General features: G+C 40.0%; 2 protein-coding genes and 1 pseudogene across 2 annotated transcripts in view; 2 read left to right on the top strand and 1 right to left on the bottom strand.

The window, feature by feature from the left end:
* Window positions 1–26,715, top strand: part of LOC110053644 (uncharacterized) — a 294,177-nt gene that overhangs the window by 259,406 nt on the left and 8,056 nt on the right. Inside the window, exons 12-19 of the mRNA XM_089285965.1 lie at window positions 22,388–22,716; window positions 22,848–22,986; window positions 23,580–23,908; window positions 24,040–24,178; window positions 24,777–25,105; window positions 25,237–25,375; window positions 25,974–26,302; window positions 26,434–26,572. Coding sequence (XP_089142091.1) covers window positions 22,388–22,716; window positions 22,848–22,986; window positions 23,580–23,908; window positions 24,040–24,178; window positions 24,777–25,105; window positions 25,237–25,375; window positions 25,974–26,302; window positions 26,434–26,572 — 1,872 coding nt within the window. The remainder of the gene's footprint in view (window positions 1–22,387; window positions 22,717–22,847; window positions 22,987–23,579; window positions 23,909–24,039; window positions 24,179–24,776; window positions 25,106–25,236; window positions 25,376–25,973; window positions 26,303–26,433; window positions 26,573–26,715) is intronic.
* LOC110053645 (uncharacterized) lies at window positions 5,986–14,117 on the top strand. Its single transcript, XM_089286012.1, has 9 exons — window positions 5,986–6,308; window positions 6,860–7,489; window positions 8,043–8,672; window positions 9,226–9,855; window positions 10,566–10,760; window positions 11,168–11,293; window positions 11,450–12,035; window positions 12,148–12,446; window positions 12,685–14,117. The coding sequence occupies exons 1-9, from the start codon at window positions 6,242–6,244 to the stop codon at window positions 12,819–12,821; spliced, it is 3,300 nt and encodes a 1,099-aa protein (XP_089142138.1). The 5' UTR covers window positions 5,986–6,241; the 3' UTR covers window positions 12,822–14,117.
* Window positions 17,804–19,727, bottom strand: LOC149115913 (uncharacterized; annotated as a pseudogene).

The raw sequence follows: 26,715 nt of genomic DNA, 5'->3' as shown, positions 1-26,715 counted from the left end.
CTATGTTCTATTGTACCGGTAAACCATGGTTCCCGATCTATGGCAACTCTAGGCGGGAACTAGACAACTCGGATCTCTAGCGATAACAAATGTAATAAAACAGTTTTGCCGTTCACTGCCTGAGATGTCAATAACACGAATATCTCTCCATTCAACATATACCTGGAAATTTGCAAGGAAAACAGGACCAGAAGTTGGTCGTCGTATAAAGCTTTATCTTTTTTTTCCATGGCAAAACTTTTACGCCAACTTCGGTTAGGCTTGAGATTAAGATTAAGGACGTTTTAGACGCTTATTTTGGTGCTTTACACGGTCTGTGGAGGACGAACTCGGCTGGGCTTGACTGATCAATTTGGGTTGTCAAAAAAAGCAGGGAAAAGATTTCTTTCTGTCAGAAATTTTGAGTTTAAACTCAACGCAAGGTATGCATAACACGATAAATGAATTTGATCTCCATGAGCTTAGCTTTCAAGCAGTAGTTTTCATTTAGCAAAATACAGAGAGGAACACGTAAGTAAATAAATTCTGAATAACTTTCGGAAGCAGCGTTTCTGTTGCTAACCTTTATTCCATTCGCAAAACTTTAAAACGTTATCGTCAAACAGTGCGTTGAATCACTTCGCCAAGCACATGAAGTTTGGATTCCTTGCACACTTTTCGTACAGCCTTTTACTTTCGTGATGACCGATTCCACATACGAATCCCTGCATTTCCCCGTCAGAATACTTTTGAGTTAATTAATATGCTTTTTGCCTTTCACCGATAACCTTTTCCTTTCCTCTCTTAAAACTTTCTTAGCGTGAGATGTTTTCGTTGCTTTGCTCTGCGGATTTCGTGTCCGGCGCGGAGTCTGTGCTTTCATTCTTCCAGTCTGTGATTGGTTTCTCGCGTCATCTCATAAATTTGATGAGAATAAGCAACTTGATCACGAAAGTAGAATAAAATTTCCTCTTATTGATAGACTTTTCCCATAGTTATTTCATAAAAGCGATAGACCACTCTTTCTATGGGTTTACGGGCACAATAAACCACTTGGGATGTTGGGAGAACACTCGAAAAGCTTGTAAATAACTCGCCTAACGGCTTGTGATTTACAAGCTTTTCTCGTTTTCTCCTAATATCCCGCGTGGTTTATTGCGCCAGTAAACCCATAGAAAGAGTGGTCTATTGCTTAACTAAGACATTTACTTCGCATTTTCTTTTGTGATAGCCACAATGACTATCGTACTAAGGCGAACTAAGAACATCATCATAATTGTAATTAAAGTACCATATATTTTCTGAAATGTTCTGGTCATGATTTTGCAGGCTGGTCAAGTTATCCTTTAAAATCAGTGCCCTCAGCCATTTCATCATCCTTTTCAGCCTCTCAGACAACACCACTGAGTGTGCTGCCAGCAACATTGACACAGAAGATCTCAGCAACAAGTGCAATGAATACGCCGAGTATAACTGCATCACGAGCTACTGAATCACACTCGTCATTACTTGAAAGCAGTGTAAGTCGAGGTAAGGATTGAACTTTATTGTAAAATTTAACAAAGAGTATGAACGTATCATTTCTCCTTACAATGCCTTACACAGAACCTGACGGGAAAATATATTTACGTCCCTCAAGTGTTCCACTCAGTCAATGAGTTCATATATTTTTGCAAATCAGAGCGCATGCAGAATGTACATTATATGACTACAATGTCTCCGCTTTTTCGCCGTGGTTTTATTTGTAATACTTTTACCTATCAAACAGTATGCGTTAAGAGATCAGACTGAGTGAAGAAATGACGATTCACTCCTAGCTTGTACATTCCTCTTGAGCCTTGTTTACATTACTGAGTCGCGGGAAAAAAAAAAAAAGAAAACTAAAAGATAAAGAGAACCCGGAGTAGTTGGCATACATGGATCTTCCTTGATACGGGCATCGGCACTAGCTGACGTCAAAACAAACTCATCAAAGTTCCCGACCAAAGTCTAATGAATCAACTCTCTATAGCAGGATATAGTCATTGACATATTTTCCCAGGGGTTCTCCTAGATAGCAACAACAATTAATTTCAGTATTCTAATGAGTTGTGAATTTGCGTGCGCAGTAAGGATGCGCAGAAACAATTAGCGAGAACGTCCTTGTTACTGGGTGAAGCCTTAAGGGCGACGTCGAGGTCACTGGCGACGCCAATTTTCACAATGCGCGTGGGATGGTGGAACAATACAAACCATGTCCACAGCTGGAATAGTGGCCCAAGTAGCGTGAGAGATGGAACGCTTTAGACTTGAGCTGATCGATGTTTTGTTAGGGACGGACCATTAGAAAAGTCATGGGGGAGGGGGTGGGAGAAGGGGGCTGGGACTTTTTCAGCTGGCAGGAATTTTTTTTCAGGTCCACTAGTCTGCCTCTGGAGGATTTTTTTTTCGGTGTCAAGTCCCCTGCACGAACTTTTTTTCGGGGGTAAGGATATTCTACGGCAGCAATCTTAATCTTGACAATCGCCACAAAAGCTGAATGCCTGAAACAGGTTCCTAACAAATATTTTTATCTTTCACACAGTCGTTTCACTTTACTGTCAAAATTATACTCCGGGGAAAACATAACAAGCACGAGACACATCCAAGTGATATTGCCTTAAAATGGGTCTGATTTGCATTTTTTGCTTGATGTTTAGGGAAATATCAATTTTATTCATTCATTTCCTTTGTAATAGAATTCATTCTTGGCATACAGTGAATCGAACATTTAGCTAAGATTCAAGAAAGACAAGGCACTACAAGAACTGAAAAACTGGAGGTCCATAACTTTATTAAAAACTGTGACTACAAAATTGCATCCAAAGCGATTGTTTCACGTCTCAAGGCTCTTTTGCAAAGTTTAGTAGACAACGACCAAACGGATTTCTTGAAAGGACGATCTATTGCAAAAAGAATTTACCTGATTAACAATGTCATCTCATACACAGAATCAAAGAATATTTCCGGGTTACTTCTCCTTGGACTTTGAGAAAGCCTTCGATACTATTGAATGGGCATTTGCTTAGAAAACACTCCATCATTTTGGTTTTGGCTCTTCTTTAATTAAGCGGATCAATTTTGCGTCAGTCAATTCCAGCATTGCCCATGCCCCCCGGGCTAACCCCCGGGCATTAGCATTTTTTAAAAAAATGGGCAAATTCCCCGGGGTGGGGACACATAAGCTGTCTAAATGCCACTGGGTAGGGACGAAGAAAGAAGGCAAATGCGCCCCCCCCCCCGGGGGGGATCGTCGCATTCCAACACCTCTGCAGTCTTTTTTTATTAATTAGTGAATAAATCGTTCAGCTGTTCAGTATTTTAATGCAACGGTAAGACTTCAAGGACAACGGCAGGGGTGGAGGTGGGGGTAGCTTTTTTTCTGAATATTTTACAGGCCCTTGGTTCACGAACATAAACCTCCCCGAAACATCGACAGCACAGAAGCCACGCGGTGTTTAGAGAGTATATAAAGGAATTACAAGTAAATTTGTCTTTTCCTCTTCTTTCTGGCGGATGTGGTTTATCTTATATTAAGTTATCAAAGATTAAGAACTACGTAACACCAAGACTGATGGACAAACGATGTTAGAAGAAAACCGCAATGAAAAGTCGTGAAACAGTAATTGATATTTTCGCTAACCGTGGATTGCTTTCAAACATCCAACCTAGGTTACCGGGTTTTCTTCTTGCCAGAAAACTTTTATATTATGTTTTCCTGTATCAAATATATGCCTGTCTTATGTGTCGCTAAACTTTAGCCCTCAAAAGCGTGTTGCTTGCCTTGCCGGCTTTTCTTCATTCTGCGATTTTTTTGGGTTTTACCCAAAATAGGAGGGGCGGGGTTTCTAGAAACGCCACTGAGGACTGTGATGATGACATACCGGAGCTGAGAAGAAAGTCTTCAAGAGAGAGCAGTGGAGATGATGATGAGCCAGAAGACACAGAAGAGCCTGATCCAGTGGACAGTAGTAGGCAGCCGCGCAATAAGGGCAAGACGTTACTCTCGTTTCAAGAAAACAACAGTCATTCAAATGTCTGCGCCGACAGATAAACAAGGCAACAGATTGCGAGAAGGACGAATTCTACGAACAACTTCAGGTAAACGTTGGTAAGTGCAACAGATCTAGACATGAGCGTGGTCATTGTTATGGGTGACCTGAACGCAAGTCTGGTACAATAACAAAGAAATGGAAGAGATAATGGTCTGGGCAGCAGAAATAATAAGAGCGGTGAGCGACCGTGTGACCTACCCTGACGCAAAAACAAGAAATCAAACTGATCATATGATGATCACCAAAGATTGGAGGAGACCAGTAGAAGACATCAGGGTGTACCGCGGAGCAGATGTAGCCAGTTAACACTGTGTGGTTATAAAATTACAAAAACACCTAGATAGAGCAAAAGTCAAGGCAAGATTCGGCACACAGATGCTGGAAAACGAAATATGCAAGTAAGAATTTGGCCTCGAACCGCGCAACAGATTTGATGCACTAGAGGGTGAAGAAAATATCCACCAAGAAAGTAAAGTGGTGGAGAAAGTGCACACAGAAAATGCCAAAAAGTACTACATCGGGTGAAAAAGAACGCCTGCAATACAATAGACCAACGGCAGAAAAATCCACGACAAAGGACATAGCGCGAAATCAGACAGAGCAAAAGGCAAGTTACAACTAGAGTACATGCTGGGAGATAGAGAGTAAAAACACAGAGCAAAAAGGACAAGAGAGTCTGACTAGAACAGATAGGGGTGAAGCAGAAAAATCACCTGGAAAGGGAAGAACCAGAGAACTGTACCAAGCCGCTAAGAAAATCATAAACAAGAAGCACCAACAAGTGGAAGCAGTCAAGAACAAGAATTTCAGTGTCCACAATTAGTACAGCAGTGCTAAACCACTTCGACACCTAAATAAAGTGATTTATTTATTTAAATATTCATTTATTTATCTATTTGTTTATTTATTTAAGAATGGTGAAATACTATTAAGACACCAGTATGCTTGACTTAAAAGATGATATGGGCTGAACATTCTGAGAAGATAATAGCCAGATTACAACAAAATGCAGAACACAAAACGCACTGAGATGAAGGTATCAAGTGAATTGTTCAAGGAAAAGCAAATTGTTATTACCTTTTAAGCCATGTTTCCAAAACGCAAAACAAAATTGACGAAGTCTGCCTGACGTTTTCAACTGGTAATCAAAACATTGTGCATGGGTAACTCGTTATAACACGGTGGCATATCAGGCGAATTTGGCCTCACAACGAGTATTTTGGCGAGACATGGTGAGACAAAACAACCCTGATATATCACCGGAGCGTTACAAAATAAGGACGATTGGATATTTTACGTTATTCAAATTTGGCCAAGTGACCATAATATCGTAGCCATATCAGAGCGGTAACTTGATTTCGAACTGATATCAGAAAGAAGACACTGCTTCTAAATCGCTCGTTTCGAATTTGGGCACGATAAAAAGTAATCAGTCCGAAGCAATGATATGAACTGTTATTTGAGATCAATCGTGCTACTTCTCCAATCAGAAGCAAAATCGACCAATTTTGCTAAATAATTAGTAAGAGGGTTAATTACTGCTTTCCTGATTAAGTTCCAGATCCCGTTGCTTTGTAATAAAAGACAGGACCCAGGTCGGTAAAAAAAAAATGCTGTTGCTTAAGCAGTTCCAGTAAAGTGTAGATAGGTTCGTCCAGCAATATAGAGCTTTTCTATGCTATTAATTTTAGGTTGCTTCAAAAGCGTATTTGTAAGACATTATGTTAGGGCAGTGAGAAAGAGGTCAATGACCTCCTATCAGGCTTGTTTGGTCTGACCGCGACTATTTTGGTTTGAGCACTTCCCACCAAAATACTCACACTGAGACCAAACAATTCCCTGATATGTCACCGCAGCATCACAAAATAAGGACGATTACATATTTTACGGTATTTAAATTTGGTGAAGTGACTGTGATATCGTAGCCATATTAGATCAGTGACTTGATATCGTACAATATTAGGAAAGTAGAAACGGCTTCTGATTAGCTCATTTCGAATTCGGGCACGATAAGGAGAAATCAGTCCGAAGCAATGATATGAGCTGTTATTTGAGATCAACAGTGTTATTCCTCCAATCTAAAGCAAAATTGACTAATGTTTTTCATTGTTTTGTAAGGCGGTTAATTTCTGCTTTCCTGATTAAGTTCCAGATCCCATCGCAGGTACTTCAAAGGAAGGATCGCCCAAATGCAGGTCTACGATGTTGCCTTGACCCAGAAACAAATACAAGCCATAAAAGACAGGACCCAAGTCGGTAAAAAAAAAAAAAATGCTGTTGCTTAAGCAGTTCCAGTAAGGTGTAGATAGGTTCGTCCAGCAATATAGAGCTTTTCTAGGCTATCAATTTTAGGTTGTTTCAAAAACGTTTTTGTAAGACATTATGTTAGGGCAGTAAGAAAGAGGTCAATGACCTCCTATCAGGCTTGTTTGGTCTTACCGCGACTATTTTGGTTTGAGCACTTCTCGCCAAAATACTCACACTGAGACCAAACAATTCCCTGATATGTCACCGCAGCATCACAAAATAAGGACGATTAGATATTTTACGATATTTAAATTTGGTTAAGTGACTATGATATCGTAGCCATATTAGATCAGTGACTTGATATCGCACAATATTAGGAAAGTAGAAACGGCTTCTGATTAGTTCATTTCGAATTTGGGCACGATAAGGAGAAATCAGTCCGAAGCAATGATATGAGCTGTTATTTGAGATCAACCGTGTTATTCCTCCAATCTAAAGCAAAATTGACTAATGTTTTTCACTGTTTTGTAAGACGGTTAATTTCTGCTTTCCTGATTAAGTTCCAGATCCCGTTGCTTTGTATCCTCTCGATGGCGCTCATGGTACCAAGGAAATCAAAAACCGGGTCGGAAAGGGCGTTGCCAGTGGTGTTCACACCGCCCCCGGACCAGATGGAAAACCTAATGGCTCTTATGAATTCTCTGGAACTGTTAACAGCTACATCGAGTTTCCGAACGGTGGTGGACTAGATGTAAAAAACTCCATCACAATGCTCTGCTGGTTGTTCCCAGGTGGTCAAGATGGCCCTCTTTTCAACTATTGGAAAGGCGGAAACTGGGGAGTGCATTTGTGGGTGGTGAGTGGTCAACTTTTTGTTCGCTTCACCAAACGAGACTACTCGTCTACCCAAGCCTTGCATCACACTCATCTAAAACCAGAGGATGGATGGAAATTTGTGGGCGCGTCCTATGATCAAGCTAGTGGCCATGCAAAATTGTGGGTGGATGGAAAAGTGGTTCAAACGTTGAATATTGGCGCCAATCTCCAACTAGGCACGCAGGACAGTGTGAGAATGGGAGTGAGAATTGGCGATCGCAGGTACTTCAAAGGAAGGATCGCCCAAATGCAGGTCTACAATGTTGCCTTGACCCAGAAACAAATACAAGCCATAAAAGACAGGACCCAAGTCGGTAAAAAAAAAAAATGCTGTTACTTAAGCAGTTCCAGTAAAGTGTAGATAGGTTCGTCCAGCGATATAGAGCTTCTCTATGCTATCAATTTTAGGTTGCTTGAAAAGCGTATTTGTAAGACATTATCTTAGGGCAGTGAGAAAGAGGTCAATCACCCCCTAACAGGCTTGTTTGGTCTTACCACGACTATTTTGGTTTGAGTACATCTCGCCAAAATTCTCACACTGAGACCAAACAATTCCCTGATATGTCACCGCAGCATTACAAAATGAGGACGATTAGATATTTTACGGTATTTAAATTTGGTTAAGTGACTATGATATCGTAGCCATATTAGATCAGTGACTCGATATCGCACAATATTAGCAAAGTAGAAACGGCTTCTGATTAGCTCATTTCGAATTTGGGCACGATAAGGAGAAATCAGTACGAAGCAATGATATGAGCTGTTATTTAAGATCAACCGTGTTATTCCTCCAATCTAAAACAAAATTGACCAATGTTTTTCAATGTTTTGTAAGCAAAGAGGTTAATTTCTGCTTTCCTGATTAAGTTCCAGATCCCGTTGCTTTGTATCCTCTCGATGGCGCTCATGGTACCAAGGAAATCAAAAACCGGGTCGGAAAGGGCGTCGCCAGTGGTGTTCACACCGCCCCGGGACCAGATGGAAAACCTAATGGCTCTTATGAATTCTCTGGAACTGTTAACAGCTACATCGAGTTTCCGAACGGTGGTGGACTAGATGTAAAAAACTCCATCACAATGCTCTGCTGGTTGTTCCCAGGTGGTCAAGATGGCCCTCTTTTCAACTATTGGAAAGGCGGAAACTGGGGAGTGCATTTGTGGGTGGTGAGTGGTCAACTTTTTGTTCGCTTCACCAAACGAGACTACTCGTCTACCCAAGCTTTGCATCACACTCATCTAAAACCAGAGGATGGATGGAAATTTGTGGGCGCGTCCTATGATCAAGCTAGTGGCCATGCAAAATTGTGGGTGGATGGAAAAGTGGTTCAAACGTTGAATATTGGCGCCAATCTCCAACTAGGCACGCAGGACAGTGTGAGAATGGGAGTGAGAATTGGCGATCGCAGGTACTTCAAAGGAAGGATCGCCCAAATGCAGGTCTACAATGTTGCCTTGACCCAGAAACAAATACAAGCCATAAAAGACAGGACCCAAGTCGGTAAAAAAAAAAAATGCTGTTACTTAAGCAGTTCCAGTAAAGTGTAGATAGGTTCGTCCAGCGATATAGAGCTTCTCTATGCTATCAATTTTAGGTTGCTTGAAAAGCGTATTTGTAAGACGTTATATTGGGGCAGTGAGAAAGAGGTCAATGACCTCATATCAGACTTGTTTGGTCTTACCACGACTATTTTGGTTTGAGCACTTCTTGCCAAAATACTCACACTGAGACCACACAACTCCCTGATATGTCACCGCAGCATTACAAAATAAGGACGATTAGATATTTTACGATATTTAAATTTAGTTAAGTGACTGTGATATCGTAGCCATATTAGATCAGTGACTCGATATCGCACAATATTAGCAAAGTAGAAACGACTTCTGATTAGCTCATTTCGAATTTGGGCACAATAAGGAGAAATCAGTACGAAGCAATGATATGAGCTGTTATTTAAGATCAACCGTGTTATTCCTCCAATCTAAAACAAAATTGACCAATGTTTTTCAATGTTTTGTAAGCAAAGAGGTTAATTTCTGCTTTCCTGATTAAGTTCCAGATCCCGTTGCTTTGTATCCTCTCGATGGCGCTCATGGTACGAAGGAAATCAAAAACCGGGTCGGAAAGGACGTCGCCAGTGGTGTTCACACCGCCCCGGGACCAGATGGAAAACCTAATGGCTCTTATGAATTCTCTGGAACTGTTAACAGCTACATCGAGTTTCCGAACGGTGGTGGACTAGATGTAAAAAACTCCATCACAATGCTCTGCTGGTTGTACCCAGGTGGTCAAGATGGCCCTCTTTTCAACTATTGGAAAGGCGGAAACTGGGGAGTGCATTTGTGGGTGGTGAGTGGTCAACTTTTTGTTCGCTTCACCAAACGAGACTACTCGTCTACCCAAGCCTTGCATCACACTCATCTAAAACCAAAGGATGGATGGAAATTTGTGGGCGCGTCCTATGATCAAGCTAGTGGCCATGCAAAATTGTGGGTGGATGGAAAAGTGGTTCAAACGTTGAATATTGGCGCCAATCTCCAACTAGGCACGCAGGACAGTGTGAGAATGGGAGTAAGAATTGGCGATCGCAGGTACTTCAAAGGAAGGATCGCCCAAATGCAGGTCTACAATGTTGCCTTGACCCAGAAACAAATACAAGCCATAAAAGACAGGACCCAAGTCGGTAAAAAAAAAAATGCTGTTGCTTAAGCAGTTCTAGTAAAGTGTAGATAGGTTCGTCCAGCAATATAGAACTTTTCTATGCTATCAATTTTAGGTTGTTTCATAAGCGTAGTTTTTAGAGATTATGTTAGGGCAGTGAAGAAGCGGTAAATGACCTCTTCAATGTATATGGATCTGAAGAATACGGCATTCCGGTCCCGGATGTCGTTTCGCATAAATTTTACGAGTGATGTCTTTTCCAGTAAATCATTTGTGTCAATATGATAAGTAATGATTTATTTGAGTTACTTATCTCTTTATCTTGACGAAAAAATTAATCAGTCTTTAACCAATCTGGATGAGATCTGGGGGAAACATTAAAGAAACCTATACGGGGAAATTGTCCGCACTTTTGGTCAAAACAGTGTCACGGCAACTTTCTCGAACACAAAAATGCAATGGGATGAATACATGAAGTTAATTGTTGAAGGTAGAGCAAATTGTTATTGGCTTTGAATCGATTTTTTCGAAAACGCGACAACAGAACAGTGACAAAGTCTGCCTGATGTTTTCAACTTGACATCAACAAAAAGTGCATGTGTAATTCGTTATAACAAGGCGACATATCGTGCGAGTTTGGTCTCACCATGAGTATTTTAACTAGAGTATAGATATTTCTTAAATTTACTGGCGATTGGTTAACAATAATGGTTTTTGTTAATTTCTATACAGTAGCAGATTGTCCAGCTCTCACAGTCGGTCGCCTTGTCAAAACATCACCTAACAATTGCGTGACGTCACAGATGAAAATCAGCGCGAAGTGCTCGTTTTCCTGCCCACAGGGATACCAGCTACAAGGTCCATCTTATAAGCAATGTGGGGCAACTGGTCAGTGGACGGACAGTGCTAAGTCCCTCTCATGCAGCGGTAAGCTCTACTGAGTACGTATACATCTCTCTTACATCATTCTTTTCCTCTGGGCTGCCCATGTAACACCATCGAGAAGTTAATCATATCTAGTCATTAGAAACCAGATCAGAAACTTTATTGTAGAATTACACAACGAGCCTTTCTTTCAGATACTGACGAGTGTGTCAAATGGCGGCTGAAGTCGCAAGTATGACAATGCTGCTCCCTTAATAGTATTGCCTTCAAGTAAATCCTACTGCATATGAAAAAATCGCCCTTTATGGATTTCACTTATAGACAGGAGAACTATCTTAGAACAACGCTTTCAGTCTCGATGATGGATCAACGACAGACATTTAACACTTAATGACTGGTCCCTTGGGAATAGTGAATTTTGCATGTTTTTTTTTTTTTTTTTTTTTCAGATACTGACGAGTGCTCTGTGTCAAATGGCGGCTGCAGTGATAGGTGTGTTAATACTGCAGGAGGATACAAATGTGAATGTCCAGACTTGGAACTGAGCTTAGCATTGGATAACATGACATGTCATGGTAAGTATCAATTAAACTACAGTTACACGTCAACGCATGCCGTGCTGAAATTTCTGCAATTTTAAGTCCCTAATTGACATGAGTTCACAGGTAGTACTATATATGTTCGTTTCTTTAAAGCCCAAGCAGTGTGTAACTTGTTTTCTATCATTTCAGCTCCAGGTGTTGATGTTCAGTGCAACAGGGACAACCTGACAATCATCATTCACAAGTCCCTCCTCCGTGGTATTGACCGTGAACACCTTCGACTCCTGGACACCACATGCAAAGCTAAAGAAACAAGCGCTGACTTCTCTCTAACCACACCGCTGACTGGTTGTAACACAACACGCAGGCAAACACCTACAGCTATTGTTTACTCCAACACAGTCTTGGAAATCCCTGTGGCTGCTGAGGATGTCATAACACGCGTGCGTGAAATAGAAATACAGTTCAGCTGTTTTTATTCCAAGTATGGCGTTGTATCATCGGTTGGTTGGAAGCCAAGTAACAGGAAACTTGTGTTCAGTGATGAAGGCAACGGGAATTTTACACTTTCTCTGAATATGTTTCCTGACAAGAGATTCGTGAGTCCTTACACGAAGGATGATTTCCCTGTTGCTGTAGTGCTGCGTAAACTTCTGTTCTTTGAGGTATCAGTGACATCAGGTGACAAGCAGCTGTCAATCATGGCGGATCGATGCTATGCCACGCCTACTCAGGACCAGCAGAATTCCTTGAAGTACGAGTTTATAACGAAAGGGTATGAGCAGAGTCTTTTGTTCTTTCTCGGCATCTTTCTGTTACTTAAAATGTGGTTTAACATACGACGGTGGTGCTGTGTGGCGACTAATTTAAGATTTTACATTTTTCAGATGCCCAATCGACAACACTGTGAAGTACCATGCTGCACCTTTAGTCAGTGCACAGCGGTTTAGCCTGGAAGCCTTCAACTTCATTGCTGACCATCCATTTGTGTTCGTTCACTGTCACGTGATTGTATGCAACGGAACCGACCGAGACTCGAAGTGCACGAAGAATTGTCCATCAAGTGGCCGAGGAAGACGTGAAGTGAGTGATCACATGTCTGGTGCGTACTATTTGGCTCAGGGCCCACTCCATTTGGCACGAAAGAAACGAGAGGAAAGGCGCTTGAATAACCTGGATATAAGTGGTATGTAGACTAAATGTGAAATTCTAAAACTCTATGATAACATAAATAGTCTAATTAAATCTTTAAACTTAAGAGCATGGTAAATTACGCTATTACTTGGTCTTGGTGCCTAGATCTTTCCTCGCTTTGCGATTTAATTCCTTGCTTTGACTCATAATTAGAAGCCTGAATTAACATTTGTTGTTGGGAATCAGACATATGATGTCTTCTCTTTTTTTTTCGCTCTCCTTCCACTTAGGTTCCAGTCCTATCTTCCTGATGGCTCTGTTTGTTATGTGCGTTGTTTGCTTAGTGGGTACAGCGGCGATGATATACAAGAAGTCACGTGACAAGCCCGCTGGCTATACCATGCTTGTCAGCGGTGAAAAGGAGTAGAGACATGCTCTTTGACTTCAACAGAACTGGACTTGAGATATTTTAAGGCAACTCGAACTTGAGATATGCATTGCTCGTTATCACTGGTTTTTAGTCGCTAGTACGAATAAAACTTTTTGCAACAACGAGAATCATTTACCTGCTTGACAGCTACACCCTACGTATACAGCCATCTCTGGATGAAGGCCTTAAGCGTGTCAGGCAACGCTGCATTTCCTTTGTTTGAAGAATTAAGGGTGGCAAATTTAAAAGTTAGCTGTATAATAAAACCATTACTCGGAGGTAAATGAAATTTAGCAAGAACTTAGCATGGTTTGGCCATTTTCTTTAAAGAAATTCTTCGAACAAAATCTTTCTTTTCGTTTTGATTAAGACCCTCTTTGACCATTGCAGTGAAAAGGTCGTCATTTTTTTTCTTTTTTAACTAAATGTCAGTGATATCTCAAGTTTGAGTTCATCCTTAATGTGTAGATTCTGAGTGGTGTTGAAAACTAAACGTTTTCTTTTATAGCTTTCGAGTTTACTCATAATCCTTACAGCTTACCGGATTGTCAAAAAAATGATTTAATTAAGGGTGCTCTGCTTTTTACGTATTTTGGAAAGGTGTAGAAACAGATATCATAACTAGCTATTAATACCCGAAGGGAAACAGAAATGGAGACCAATTTGAAAGGAACCAATAAGGTGTTGTTAGAGTATTTACCATTACAAAGACTCTGCATCCTTTAATTTACAACCGGATTTTACATCACTTATTAGTCGTTGCCGACAGGCCCCAGACCTATTATGGTTCCGTCTTGTAGGATTCTGACAGAGGCCAAAATCTAATTGCATTACTTTTTGCTCTGTTCGTTGGATCAGAGATCGGTAACGGAAGAATGCATGGAAGGTACTGGCCATGATATACCTTGCTGTCATGCATGTGTTATCATGCAGTTGTCAAAGGAGTATTTGAGTAACACCTTAATGTCTTCCTAGATATAGAGTTAATAATGTTTGTTTACATGTAGCCAAAAGTAAATTTAAGATAAGTCGACATGGTTTTGAACCTTGTCTACATATTGATCGGTTCGTATGGCAAAGAGAAATATTGTAGCAGAAGGGTCAAACATTGGTTAAGAACATGTTTGTTTCCAATTCCAGATGGGAACAAATCAGGCAGACGAAAATTTCATGCCAGCGACTGATGTGATAATTAGATATTTTAACTGTAATAGTCAGGTGTGGTGTTGGTAGCTTGCTGCTGTTTAAAATAAGATCAATAAAGCAATGAATTGCATTTCATGCAATGAAAAAGTGTTTGTGTGGTTATGGCTTGCGCATGTGTACTTCCTGGAGTGAGTTATATCGCACTATTTTATTACTCGGACTCCCGAAGGAGTCAAAAAATGCAATCCGTTCGTCGTCGTTGTTGTATGTGGTCAGCAAATGGGGGGTCATAGTCCAAGGCGTTCCTGGCGAGTGCGTAGAAACTGGGGATGACAATGCGACAGCTCTCGCACTTCGTGATCAACAATGTGATGTACAGAATGCTGTGTTTTGTGAGGAAAGTTTGGGAAAGACTTGAAGAAGATGTCGTTCGTTTTCGGAACGGGTTGGCCCACGAATTATATTGCTTGAAAGCTTGTCGTATAAGCAAGTTCATGCTCGTTCTCCCAATATAACAAAGGAGCCATTTACGAGTTCTAACTACGAAAACACAGGGAAAAAGACAAATTATGATGCTGAGACGAACAACTCGCCGGGATGTTGAGAAATCAAAGAATCGTCGTAAGCAGGAAGATGAGGCAAACATCCTGCAATTGGATAAAGTGGATACTCAACGAAGCAACTTGAATAGTAAATATCTGAACGTAACTCTTTGTGTTAAAGTGCACCTAACCCCAAAATTTTTTTTTCGCTAAAACAAATCTAGACTTTATTTGAAGCATTTGGCCGAAGAAATTTTTGAATTTGGTTGAATCCTCGATTTTCTGTGCCCTTTCAAAGTCGCGATTAAGTGTTTCACGACCGCATTTTAGGGAGTCTGGGGCGGCGGTACCTGATGACGTCTACCCAGGAACCAAACACAATAGCGCCTCAGTCAACTCTCTGTATTTGCTCGAGAAAATAGAACGCAAAAGTAATCGTTCCGATGTATTTTGGGACTAAAACGTCCAAGTTTTGTCTCAGAATCATTTCTTTTTCGTCACTGGAGTCAGAGTTAAGTTTCGATTCGGAAGGCTCCGAAATAAACTTCGATCGAGCACGTTCGACAACTGTGAACTCACTGCTGAGAGCTTTGAGAGCAATTTACAATATTTCAAGCGACGACGGGGAAGACGTCTTTGCGGACGAGCTGCTTGTGTATTAGGAATGGAAAGCTAGATACGAAGTGGAGGAGCAGGCAAACGAAAAGCAGGAAAGAAAACTCAAGGACTGCTTTGGATGGTAATTTCGTCAACTAAACATAAGATTCCCACGCGTGTTTATAGCCCGTTTACATTTGTCCTTACCGAGAATGTATTTTGTCAAGGTTCTGTTAAATCCAGTTTGTGTTTTACTTTCAGTTGAATGCTTCATGTTTATAAGAACGACGTACGTGTTGCAGTTTTCGAGACTTGATGACCTCCAAAACATTGGCTTCGATCGATTGAAAATCGTATTGTTTGGACCTGTATTTTTGAAGCTGCGGGAAGCAAGGCGGAAGGAAACATTTCATACAGTTACCGATTTCACATTGTCACACGTTTTAAGTCGTAACTCCAAATAACCAATGTAAATTGTTCTCAAAGTTTGCAGTGAAATTCGTCGGATAAGCGAAAAGGATGTGTTCCCTGAGCGGTCCGCAGATAATGTTACGCGGTCATATTTTCGACGCTATTGCACAGAATCTTTGGCGCACTGCTGATTTCCAAACCTTCGAAAAACTCTGTGAGTCTAACAATTTTGTTATCACGTAATTCTAGAGGATTAATCTTCGACTTTCATCTAAATCGAAAGAGAAATAAGTGTTGGTTAGCGGCGTACAGTTGCGATCTATTTACATATCAGTATAACGCTTCTTGATCATGACCGGATCACACAACTTTGCCGGTTATGTTATAAATATTGCGGGATTGGAAGATATAGGTTGTAGGTAGTATTTCTACAAATTTCTGGTTAGCTTTAAGCAGAAAATTTATGAAAATAGCGTTCGAAAGTCTGCGGAACAAATTCCAGTGAGAGTTCTTCAGTGGTTCTCACAGATTCAGTTCGCTTGTTTCGGTTCGACAAAATCAACCATCGTTTACGTCTTTATTGCACCATTAGCCGATCATCGTCAGTAAATTGTACAGTATATCTTTCTTTAAATCTGGAATATTGCTGCAACAGCCGATAGCACCTCTGGAAGGCGTTTTCTGCGCACTTTTCGAATGTGTATTGCACCATCCTGAAGGAAATGAGAGGAAATGAGATATCCAATCTTCCTGGGTAGACGTCACAACAGCCGCTGGACCCATTCTCCTCAAACTCGGTCGTGAAACAAAATGGCGGTGTTTTGGAGCTATTTTCGAGATTTCGTCGTGGCACAGAAAATCGAGGATTTAACGGAATTCAAAAATTTTTTCGCAGAACTATTTCAAATAATAAGTAGATTCGTTCTAGCGAAAAAAAATTTTGGGGTTAGGTGCACTTTAAAAAGCGTCCTGATTCTTTTATTTGTTTTTACCCGGCGGCCGGGAAGTGTTTTCAAAAAGCTAGACTCCTGGCAGTGAAATTATTATAAAACTTTTACGGAATAACTCATTCAATTCTACGTAGATCCGCCGTCACTCAGTAGGTCTTGATACATGGTATCAACATTATGTCACGCAGCCCGTAGCCGACTTTCGTCACGTTTAATATGGTTCCATGCCGAGGAAATGTATTGCTACACAGCGATCGAGCATTTTCAGCAGGTTTGAATGGATACTTCGGTGGAAAAACGGAAATCATCTCTGACTGCCGGGTATATATAGTGTTTTTTTTTTTTTGAAAAACCGTGCCCGTGAGTCACACAGAGTTCGGACAACTTGCAAACCCAAATCATTGAACAAAATCGCTTGCTCAGTTTGACCAAAGATCAAAATACTCAAATACTCCCAGAGGGTGTCAAATAATATCAATCATTTTTGTGGAAATTGATTATCTGTGAATTTTTGGGTATTTAGTTTTTTGAGCAATCCTTGCCCGTGAGTCAATATTTTTGTACTATGGCTAGGAGAATTCCTCCATTACAAAACAAAACATTATTTAGAGTCGCTTGGCATTTCTGAACAAATATTTTCATTGTGGACTATAAAAGAGCGTTTACTCAGGCTTCGTACCGCAAGTTAAGCGTATTGAACACAATAATAACTTTCCATTGTGTCTGGATACCCGGCAGCTGGGAAGTGTATTCAGAAAACTAGCTACACGATCAGTCAGAAATTATTATAGAATTTCCACGAAATAACTCATTACTTAGAATAATAGATCATTGTTTAGAAATGTCAAGCGATTTCAAGTATTATTTTGGCTTTGTAGTCGAAGAAATTTTCGAGCTTGGACATACTATAAAATCTCAATGTTTTGACATTTATAGAGCGTCTAGTTAATTTCGTTTTTATGCGACAACTTTTGAAGAATTTTATATGACATGGGAACGCTGTGATCGGAACCCGTCACAGACCAGACTGTTTAAGCCAGCATCTCCCGACAGATGTATAGAACTGAATTAGTATGATTATAGTGTTTTTCATGTCATCATGATCTGCTGTGCATTTGTGAGTAGCTAGCTGGCGGTTTCGTTAGGGTGTTTCGATGGGCTTTCGTGGCGCCAGAACGAGGAGCAAAGCTGCGAGAAGAATGAATGTTTCTGTATCGCGTTGGCATTGAGTCGTGTTGTAAAAGGCATTCAAAAGCAGATTAGCAAACATATAATGATAAACTACCTCTATGGCCTTATTTCACAGGAACTAAAAATAAAGTTACAAAGGAACGGTGTTTGAGTGTGTTTTACTTCAAGTAAAAGCCCAAGAATTAATTGAGGAAGTGATCTCAAGAGGCAAGAGGGCCGAAATAATAACTAGTTATTTATGCAGACACTGAAGCGTTAAATCTTCAACACCTAATGTCAAAAATTAAAATTCATTATTGTTTCGTCAGGTGCGACAAGACAAGTACTTGCTTTTCAGATTGATAATTTTCTTGAATAAATAGTCTGCATCGGGCAAGTGTCTGTACTGCAAAAGATTGTCTCGGTTTCAGAAAAAGCATTTCTAATCCCCCTGAATGTGGACTAGTCCTTCCTTCCTCTCTTTTACCTATTCTTCTTTAGGCCTTCCTTTCCTTCCTTCCAAGTAAATTGCTGTTTTTCAGGATTACGAATTCTCCAAATGTCGATGAGGTCATTTGCTGTCATTATCTCATTGATTTTTTTTAACAGATGGCTTGGACTCGATTCTTCCTCCTAAATTATCAAGACTGGGGTCGAGATGGCTGTTAAAGTCGCCACCAATAATGATTTGGCAGTTATGGTCCAGACCCAAATTTTCTAGAGTATTAGCAACACCGTCAAAGAAAACACATTGCTCCTGATTGTTCGTCGGTGCATATAAATTTACGAGAATGAAAGGTGCATCTTGAACGAGTGCTTCCACAAAGATATATCGGCCCTCGCTATCCCCCAGTACGTGCTTGATATCAATTTGGAGGTTTTCATGGAAAAGAATGAGAACACCTTTACTATGATATGTGCCGTGGGCAAACAACATTTTACCACGCCATTGCAGCTTAAATTGATTTTCAATCTCTTGGGAACTGTAGGTTTCTTGTAGAAAAGCGATTCAACCTTTTGTTTCTTAATCCATGTAAAAATTGTTTTATGTTTATGAAAGTCACGAATCCCTCGAACATTTAAGGACAACAGCTTAAATTAAAATTAGCCATTTTCAGGTGAAAGTGTTATAAATAAGATCGTACAACAATTGAAAGTGAAGCCTAGCGAACAATACAAGATAATTAATGGAAAAACTTGACACGTTCATTGAAATTCTGAAATTCCGAAAACTTCATGCACACACACGAAACAAAACACACAACAACGTACAGCGATATACATACCCACTGCCCCAAGACAAGTTGTAAGGGCGCCACCCTCTCCAGGCGTCATGCACGCCCCGCAGCACTAACAGCTATTGAAAAATACCTGCCTATATCATTGTTAAGTAAAAATAAAAAGCAGCTCTTGCATAATTATGGAAAGCACTTTACAGGAATAGCTATTCAAATAAAGACAACAACAAAGTGAAAAGTCAGAAAAATGGATAGTTTTCTGGGATATATTTGCCACTAATACATAGACGGTCGGGCTGAGCTTTGCTGAAAATCGCTTTTAAACCTCTTCGCTTCGCCTCCTTAAATTTAGACATTTGGGCCTTACACAAATCGTATAACTCCTTAGGAATGTCTTCATACACAGCATAGTTTGTACCCTTTAACTTACTTCGCGCCAGCTCCAAAACGTCCTGACGGTCAGAACAGCGAAGAAATCTGGCCAAAATTGGACGTGGGCTCTTCCTGTTAGGTTTTCCAAGACGATGAATGCGTTGAAACTCAATTCTCTTCTGTGGTTCCGTCATCGATAGCTCGTCTGCCATAAACTTGTAAATAACTGCCGCTGTGTCCTCGCTTGATCCTTCACGGGCGTCAGAGATGTTGTCATTTGAAGTAATCTTTTCTGGGATGCTTACAAATTTTAAGTTCTCTCTTCTGCTGTAGGTTTCTAAATACAGAATCTGTTTGCGAGTTCGTCGGTGATCGAAGAACAATTATCTTTGATGTCGTAGGCATTCTTCTTCAAATCTGAATATCGTCTTCACAAAAGCATAAACTTTCTTTCAACTCATCTACCTCATCTACCATTCTTAGCATTGCGTGATATATTTCGCAAGAATGTGACCAATCGCAAGGCGCGTAAGAAACTTGCCAATCAGAAATGGATACACAGATCCGTGAACCCATGCGGGATATCAGAACAAGCTTTCGCAGACGGACTATATCGAGGATTTTATGACACGTCTGGCTGCAACGCAGGCTATACTTCAGTGTAATGTTTCTGAAATGTTTGAATAATCTAGCTCGAAAAACAGACCTGTACGCTGCATATATTAATGTGACATTAGACACGTAAACACCACGATCAAAGTCATTTTCACACTACAGGTCTTTCATCGCATTTCAGTTCCTTACCCGAGTTCACATTATCATCAGAAGTTAGTTGCTGAAGGGATAATCCAGATATTTTTTCTGGCATGGAGCCTTTCCACTGGGCGTTTGTATTCCTCGTGGGATTTTCAGTTTTGGTCTTGCAAACTGATTCACAAGGTGAGTAACTCCGCCAAACAAGGATATTGTTTTCAAATGAAGGAAAGAAAGCATTGAAAACTTTAGCTATCTTGTTGAATCATTATGCCTAAACCAGGCAATATAAATATTCGTCCACGCGGAGAGTTTAGAGACTATTTCCACTTTAAAATTTCAAAGCAAATATTTTTAGTTATTTTACATAGCGGAGCTTAATTAAAAATTAGCGTCAAATTTCGTATCTACCAGTAAAATTATCAAGAAATCTGCCATCTAAAATGAAATTCAGGAACTTGTAATAGTTTTTGCTGGCTGTAATCCGTTCCTTTTGGTCAGTTTTGAGAGTTTTTAACATCACGAGCGCCACCTCGCGGTCGCCACTTGTTATCGGTCGAAGAAAAAGCCACAAATTTCTTTCGTTAACTGAACAGTGATTTAGATCACAGGATAAATTATGCTTTTTAAGAGACAGAAAATGCTAGGTCAAAATTTCTCTGCTGACAAATATTTAAAGATTCAATTATTGGCAGAGCAAAGGCAGCCTTCATCAAAGGTTAACTGGAGAAATAATAAGTTCGAAGTCTCTAGCTTCTTTTTGGTTGTCAGTTGAGTATGTAACAAGGTAATTGTTGCGTTGACGTTAAAAAGTTTCTGCTAGATATATTACTGATTATTAAACGACTTGTTCAATTTTTCTGACTGCTAATAACTATTAAGTTTACGTAAATGCACGCACAACTGATACCATTGTGCCATTTGGAGTATGCCACGTGACGATCGATTTGGGAGTCACGAAATTGAAAAGAGAAGACAGGACCCCACATTCCTGATACGCTAAGAACTAACAAAAGTAGTCAAAAGTTAACATAGTAATACACATGGCAAAAAAAAAAAGAAACCACGAAGGACAAAGCGGAAAGCAAGAATAAAGGGTACCTTCTTTTTATTCTTGTAATCCATATAATATAATGATCCTCTAAACAATGATGCACTTAAAGCATATCTCAATACTTTCCTTCCGTTAAGAATGTACAGCATCTCTTGGCATGGAAACCCGTCACATAAAAGCTGCTCAAATCACCGCTTCTTCTGAGTGGGATTCAAATCACGCTGCAATCCAGGCAAGGTTGCACTTTAAGGCAGGTGGAGGCAAACAAGGGGCATGGTCAGCTCGCTCTAATGACGCCAATCAATGGATTCAGGTGGCCCTTGGGAGTTACACCAAATTAACAGGTATAGCTACACAAGGAAGAAATGGACACAGTCAGTGGGTAACCAAATACCAGCTGCAATACAGTGACGATGGAGTGCATTTTCACTATTACAAAGAACCAGGCCAGAGATCGCCAAAGGTAAAACCATACCAATCTGACAATTTTAAATCGCTGCACGTATTCATGCAACCATTTTACACCTAAACTAATTTAGTTTTATTTCTGTTATGAGAAGGTTTACTGTAGATCTGTTGATGCTAATGATTAGGTGTTTAGTGGGAATAAGGACAGAGACAGCATTGTCTACCACAACTTAAACCCGCCAATCCAAGCAAACTACATCAGACTCAGGCCGACAGCGTGGTACGCTCATATTTCACTGAGGATGGAATTGTATGGTTGTTTAGGTATGTTGTATTCTGATTACTTGCAACTTTTTCAGCTGAGTGGAACACCTTAAGATAACATCTGATTCCTTCAGAGTAACGTGTTTGGTATATGCTAGTATTGAAAGGTGGTCTTATATTTGTTTAAAATGCGTTTTTAACCTCTAAATTATCGGTATATACGTACTATAAATAAAAATAGGGAACTAGAGTTGGGATCATGATCCAAACAAGTTTTATGTTTCAAAGAGGTGAGGTTTGAGTTTAGTTTGGGACGTGAAGTTTTATCTAAAAACCCCTTTAGTTACATACAAGTAAAGTGCATGGCAACAGTCGGGAAAGAAGAAGCCAAATTTTGCAGTTCTCAACTAAACATTACAAGCATTACGGCATAGCCTAACAAAATCAACAGAAAAATATTATTTTTAAAACAGTCTTTTAATCTGGAAAGGCTTTATTTTTCTGAGACTGCTAACTAGAAGAGCTGGCTATTCTTGGTAAAGAGCTGTGAGGTTGAAAAAATCAGTAATTCGATGTTAACTATTTTGTTTAGTTAGTTTGTTAGTTTGTTTGTTTTTTACATTGATGGTTTACTTATGTTTTGTGTTTTGCACGGCAGCGCTATGTACAGCATCTCTAGGCATGGAATCGCGTCTCATCAAAGATGCTCAAATCACCGCTTCTTCTGAGTGGGATTCAAATCACGCTGCAATCCAGGCAAGGTTGCACTTTAAGGCAGGTGGAGGCAAACAAGGGGCATGGTCAGCTCGCTCTAATGACGCCAATCAATGGATTCAGGTGGCCCTTGGGAGTTACACCAAATTAACAGGTATAGCTACACAAGGAAGAAATGGACACAGTCAATGGGTAACCAAATACCAGCTGCAATACAGTGACGATGGAGTGATCTTTCACTATTACAAAGAACCAGGCCAGAGATCGTCAAAGGTAAAAGCATACCAATCTGACAATTTCAAATCGCTGCACGCATTCATGGCAACCATTTTACAGCTAAGTTAACTTAGTTTTATTTCTATTATGAGGAGCTTAACTACATATCTGTTGATGCTAATGATTAGGTGTTTAGTGGAAATAAGGACAGAGACAGCATTGTCTACCACAACTTAAACCCGCCAATCCAAGCAAGCTACATCAGACTCAGGCCGACAGCGTGGTACGCTCATATTTCACTGAGGATGGAACTGTATGGTTGTTTAGGTATGATTGTAGTCTGACTATTGCAATTTTTTCAGCCGAGTGGAACATCTTAAGATAATATCTGATTGCTTAAGAATGACGTGTTTTGTATTTGCTAGTACTGAAAGCTGGTCTTATGTTTGTTTAAAAGGCTTTTCTAACCTCCAAATTATCGGCATATACGTACTATTAATAGAAATAGGGAACCAGTGTTGGGTTCATGTTCCAAACGAGTTTTATGTTTCAAAGAGGTGAGGTTTGAGTTTAGTTTCGGATGTGAAGTTTTATCTGAAAACCCCTTTAGTTACATACAAGTAAAGTGCATGGGAAAAGTCGGGGGAAAAGAAGCCAAATCTTGCAGTTCTAAGCTAAACATTAAAAGCATTAGAGCATAACCTAACAAAATCAAAAGCAAAAAAATTATTTTTGAAACAGTCTTTTAATCTGGAGAGGCTTTAGTTTTCTTACACTGCCAACTAAAAGAGCTTAGTATTCTTGTTGAGAAGCTGTGAGGTCGAAAGGATCAGTAATTCGATGTTGACTCTTTTGTTTTGTTTGCTTGTTTGTTTGTTTTTCTTTAATAGTTTACTTATGTTTTGTGTTTTGCACCGCAGCACCATGTACAGCATCTCTAGGCATGGAATCGCGTCTCATCAAAGATGCTCAAATCACCGCTTCTTCTGAGTGGGATTCAAATCACGCTGCAATCCAGGCAAGGTTGCACTTTAAGGCAGGTGGAGGCAAACAAGGGGCATGGTCAGCTCGCTCTAATGACGCCAATCAATGGATTCAGGTGGCCCTTGGGAGTTACACCAAATTAACAGGTATAGCTACACAAGGAAGAAATGGACACAGTCAGTGGGTAACCAAATACCAGCTGCAATACAGTGACGATGGAATGATCTTTCACTATTACAAAGAACCAGGCCAGAGATCGCCAAAGGTAAAACCATACCAATCTGACAATTTTAAATCACTGCACGCCTCTATGGCAACCATTTTACAACTAAACTAACTTAGTTTTATTTCTGTTATGAGAAGCTTTACTGTAGATCTGTTGATGCTAATGATTAGGTGTTTAGTGGAAATAAGGACAGAGACAGCATTGTCTACCACAACTTAAACCCGCCAATCCAAGCAAGCTACATCAGACTCAGGCCGACAGCGTGGTACGCTCATATTTCACTGAGGATGGAACTGTATGGTTGTTTAGGTATGTTGTATTCTGATTACTTGCAACTTTTTCAGCTGAGTGGAACACCTTAAGATAACATCTGATTCCTTCAGAGTAACGTGTTTGGTATATGCTAGTATTGAAAGGTGGTCTTATATTTGTTTAAAATGCGTTTTTAACCTCTAAATTATCGGTATATACGTACTATAAATAAAAATAGGGAACTAGAGTTGGGATCATGATCCAAACAAGTTTTATGTTTCAAAGAGGTGAGGTTTGAGTTTAGTTTGGGACGTGAAGTTTTATCTAAAAACCCCTTTAGTTACATACAAGTAAAGTGCATGGCAACAGTCGGGAAAGAAGAAGCCAAATTTTGCAGTTCTCAACTAAACATTACAAGCATTACGGCATAGCCTAACAAAATCAACAGAAAAATATTATTTTTAAAACAGTCTTTTAATCTGGAAAGGCTTTATTTTTCTGAGACTGCTAACTAGAAGAGCTGGCTATTCTTGGTAAAGAGCTGTGAGGTTGAAAAAATCAGTAATTCGATGTTAACTATTTTGTTTAGTTAGTTTGTTAGTTTGTTTGTTTTTTACATTGATGGTTTACTTATGTTTTGTGTTTTGCACGGCAGCGCTATGTACAGCATCTCTAGGCATGGAATCGCGTCTCATCAAAGATGCTCAAATCACCGCTTCTTCTGAGTGGGATTCAAATCACGCTGCAATCCAGGCAAGGTTGCACTTTAAGGCAGGTGGAGGCAAACAAGGGGCATGGTCAGCTCGCTCTAATGACGCCAATCAATGGATTCAGGTGGCCCTTGGGAGTTACACCAAATTAACAGGTATAGCTACACAAGGAAGAAATGGACACAGTCAGTGGGTAACCAAATACCAGCTGCAATACAGTGACGATGGAATGATCTTTCACTATTACAAAGAACCAGGCCAGAGATCGCCAAAGGTAAAACCATACCAATCTGACAATTTTAAATCACTGCACGCCTCTATGGCAACCATTTTACAACTAAACTAACTTAGTTTTATTTCTGTTATGAGAAGCTTTACTGTAGATCTGTTGATGCTAATGATTAGGTGTTTAGTGGAAATAAGGACAGAGACAGCATTGTCTACCACAACTTAAACCCGCCAATCCAAGCAAGCTACATCAGACTCAGGCCGACAGCGTGGTACGCTCATATTTCACTGAGGATGGAACTGTATGGTTGTTTAGGTATGTTGTGTTCTGATTACTTGCTTTGTTTTCAGCTGATCACTGGAACACCTTAAGATAACATCTGATTGCTTCAGAGTGACGTGTTTTGTATATGCTAGTATTGAAAGGTGGTCTTATGTTTGTTTAAAAGACTTTGCTAACCTCTAAGTTATTGGCAGATACGTACTATTAATAAAAATAGGGAACTGGAGTTGGGATCATGATCCAAACAAGTTTTATGTTTCAAAGAGGTGAGGTTTGAGTTTAGTCGTGGACAAGAAGTTTTATCTGAAAACCCCTTTAGTTACATACAAGTAAAATGCATGGCAACAGTCGGGGAAGAAAAAGCCAAATTTTGCAGTTCTCAACTAAACATTACAAACATTAAGGCATAGCCTAACAGAATCAAAGCCACAAAAATTATTTCTAAAACAGTCTTTTAATCTGGAGAGGCTTTATTTTTCTTAAACTGCTACCTAGAAATGCTCAGTATTCCTGGTAAACAGCTATGAGATTGAAAGGACCAGTAATTCAATGTTAACTATTTTGTTTAGTTTGTTTGTTTGTTTGTTTTTTACATTGATGGTTTACTTATGTTTTGTGTTTTGCACGGCAGCGCTATGTACGGCATCTCTAGGCATGGAATCGCGTCTCATCAAAGACGCTCAAATTACCGCCTCTTCTGAGTGGGATTCAAATCACGCTGCAATCCAGGCAAGGTTGCACTTTAAGGCAGGTGGAGGCAAACAAGGGGCATGGTCAGCTCGCTCTAATGACGCCAATCAATGGATTCAGGTGGCCCTTGGGAGATACACCAAATTAACAGGTATAGCTACACAAGGAAGAAATGGACACAGTCAGTGGGTAACCAAATACCAGCTGCAATACAGTGAAGATGGAGTGCTTTTTCACTATTACAAAGAACCAGGCCAGAGATCGCCAAAGGTAAAAGCATACCAATCTGACAATTTTAAATCACTGCACGCCTCCATGGCAACTATTTTACAGCTAAACTAATTGGGGTTTATTTCTGTTATGAGGAGCTTTACTGTAGATCTGTTGATGCTAATGATTAGGTGTTTAGTGGAAATAAGGACAGAGACAGCATTGTTTACCACAACTTAAACCCGCCAATCCAAGCTCACTACATCAGACTCAGGCCAACAGCGTGGTCCAGTCATATTTCACTGAGGATGGAACTGTATGGTTGTTTAGGTATGATTGTAGTCTGAGTACTTGCAACTTTGTTTAAAAGTGTTTTCTAACCTCCAAATTATCGGCATCCGTACTATTAATATAAATAGGCAACTGGAGTTGGGTTCATGATCCAAACAAGTTTTATGTTTCAAAGAAGTGAG

Source organism: Orbicella faveolata, unplaced genomic scaffold (genome assembly GCF_042242905.1).
Source record: "Orbicella faveolata isolate gen_17 unplaced genomic scaffold, um_ofav_v1 contig_13, whole genome shotgun sequence".
Classification (NCBI taxonomy): Eukaryota; Metazoa; Cnidaria; class Anthozoa; order Scleractinia; family Merulinidae; genus Orbicella; species Orbicella faveolata.
The sequence above is the reverse complement of the archived record's forward strand: the minus strand, read 5'-3'. Positions and strand labels throughout refer to the sequence as shown.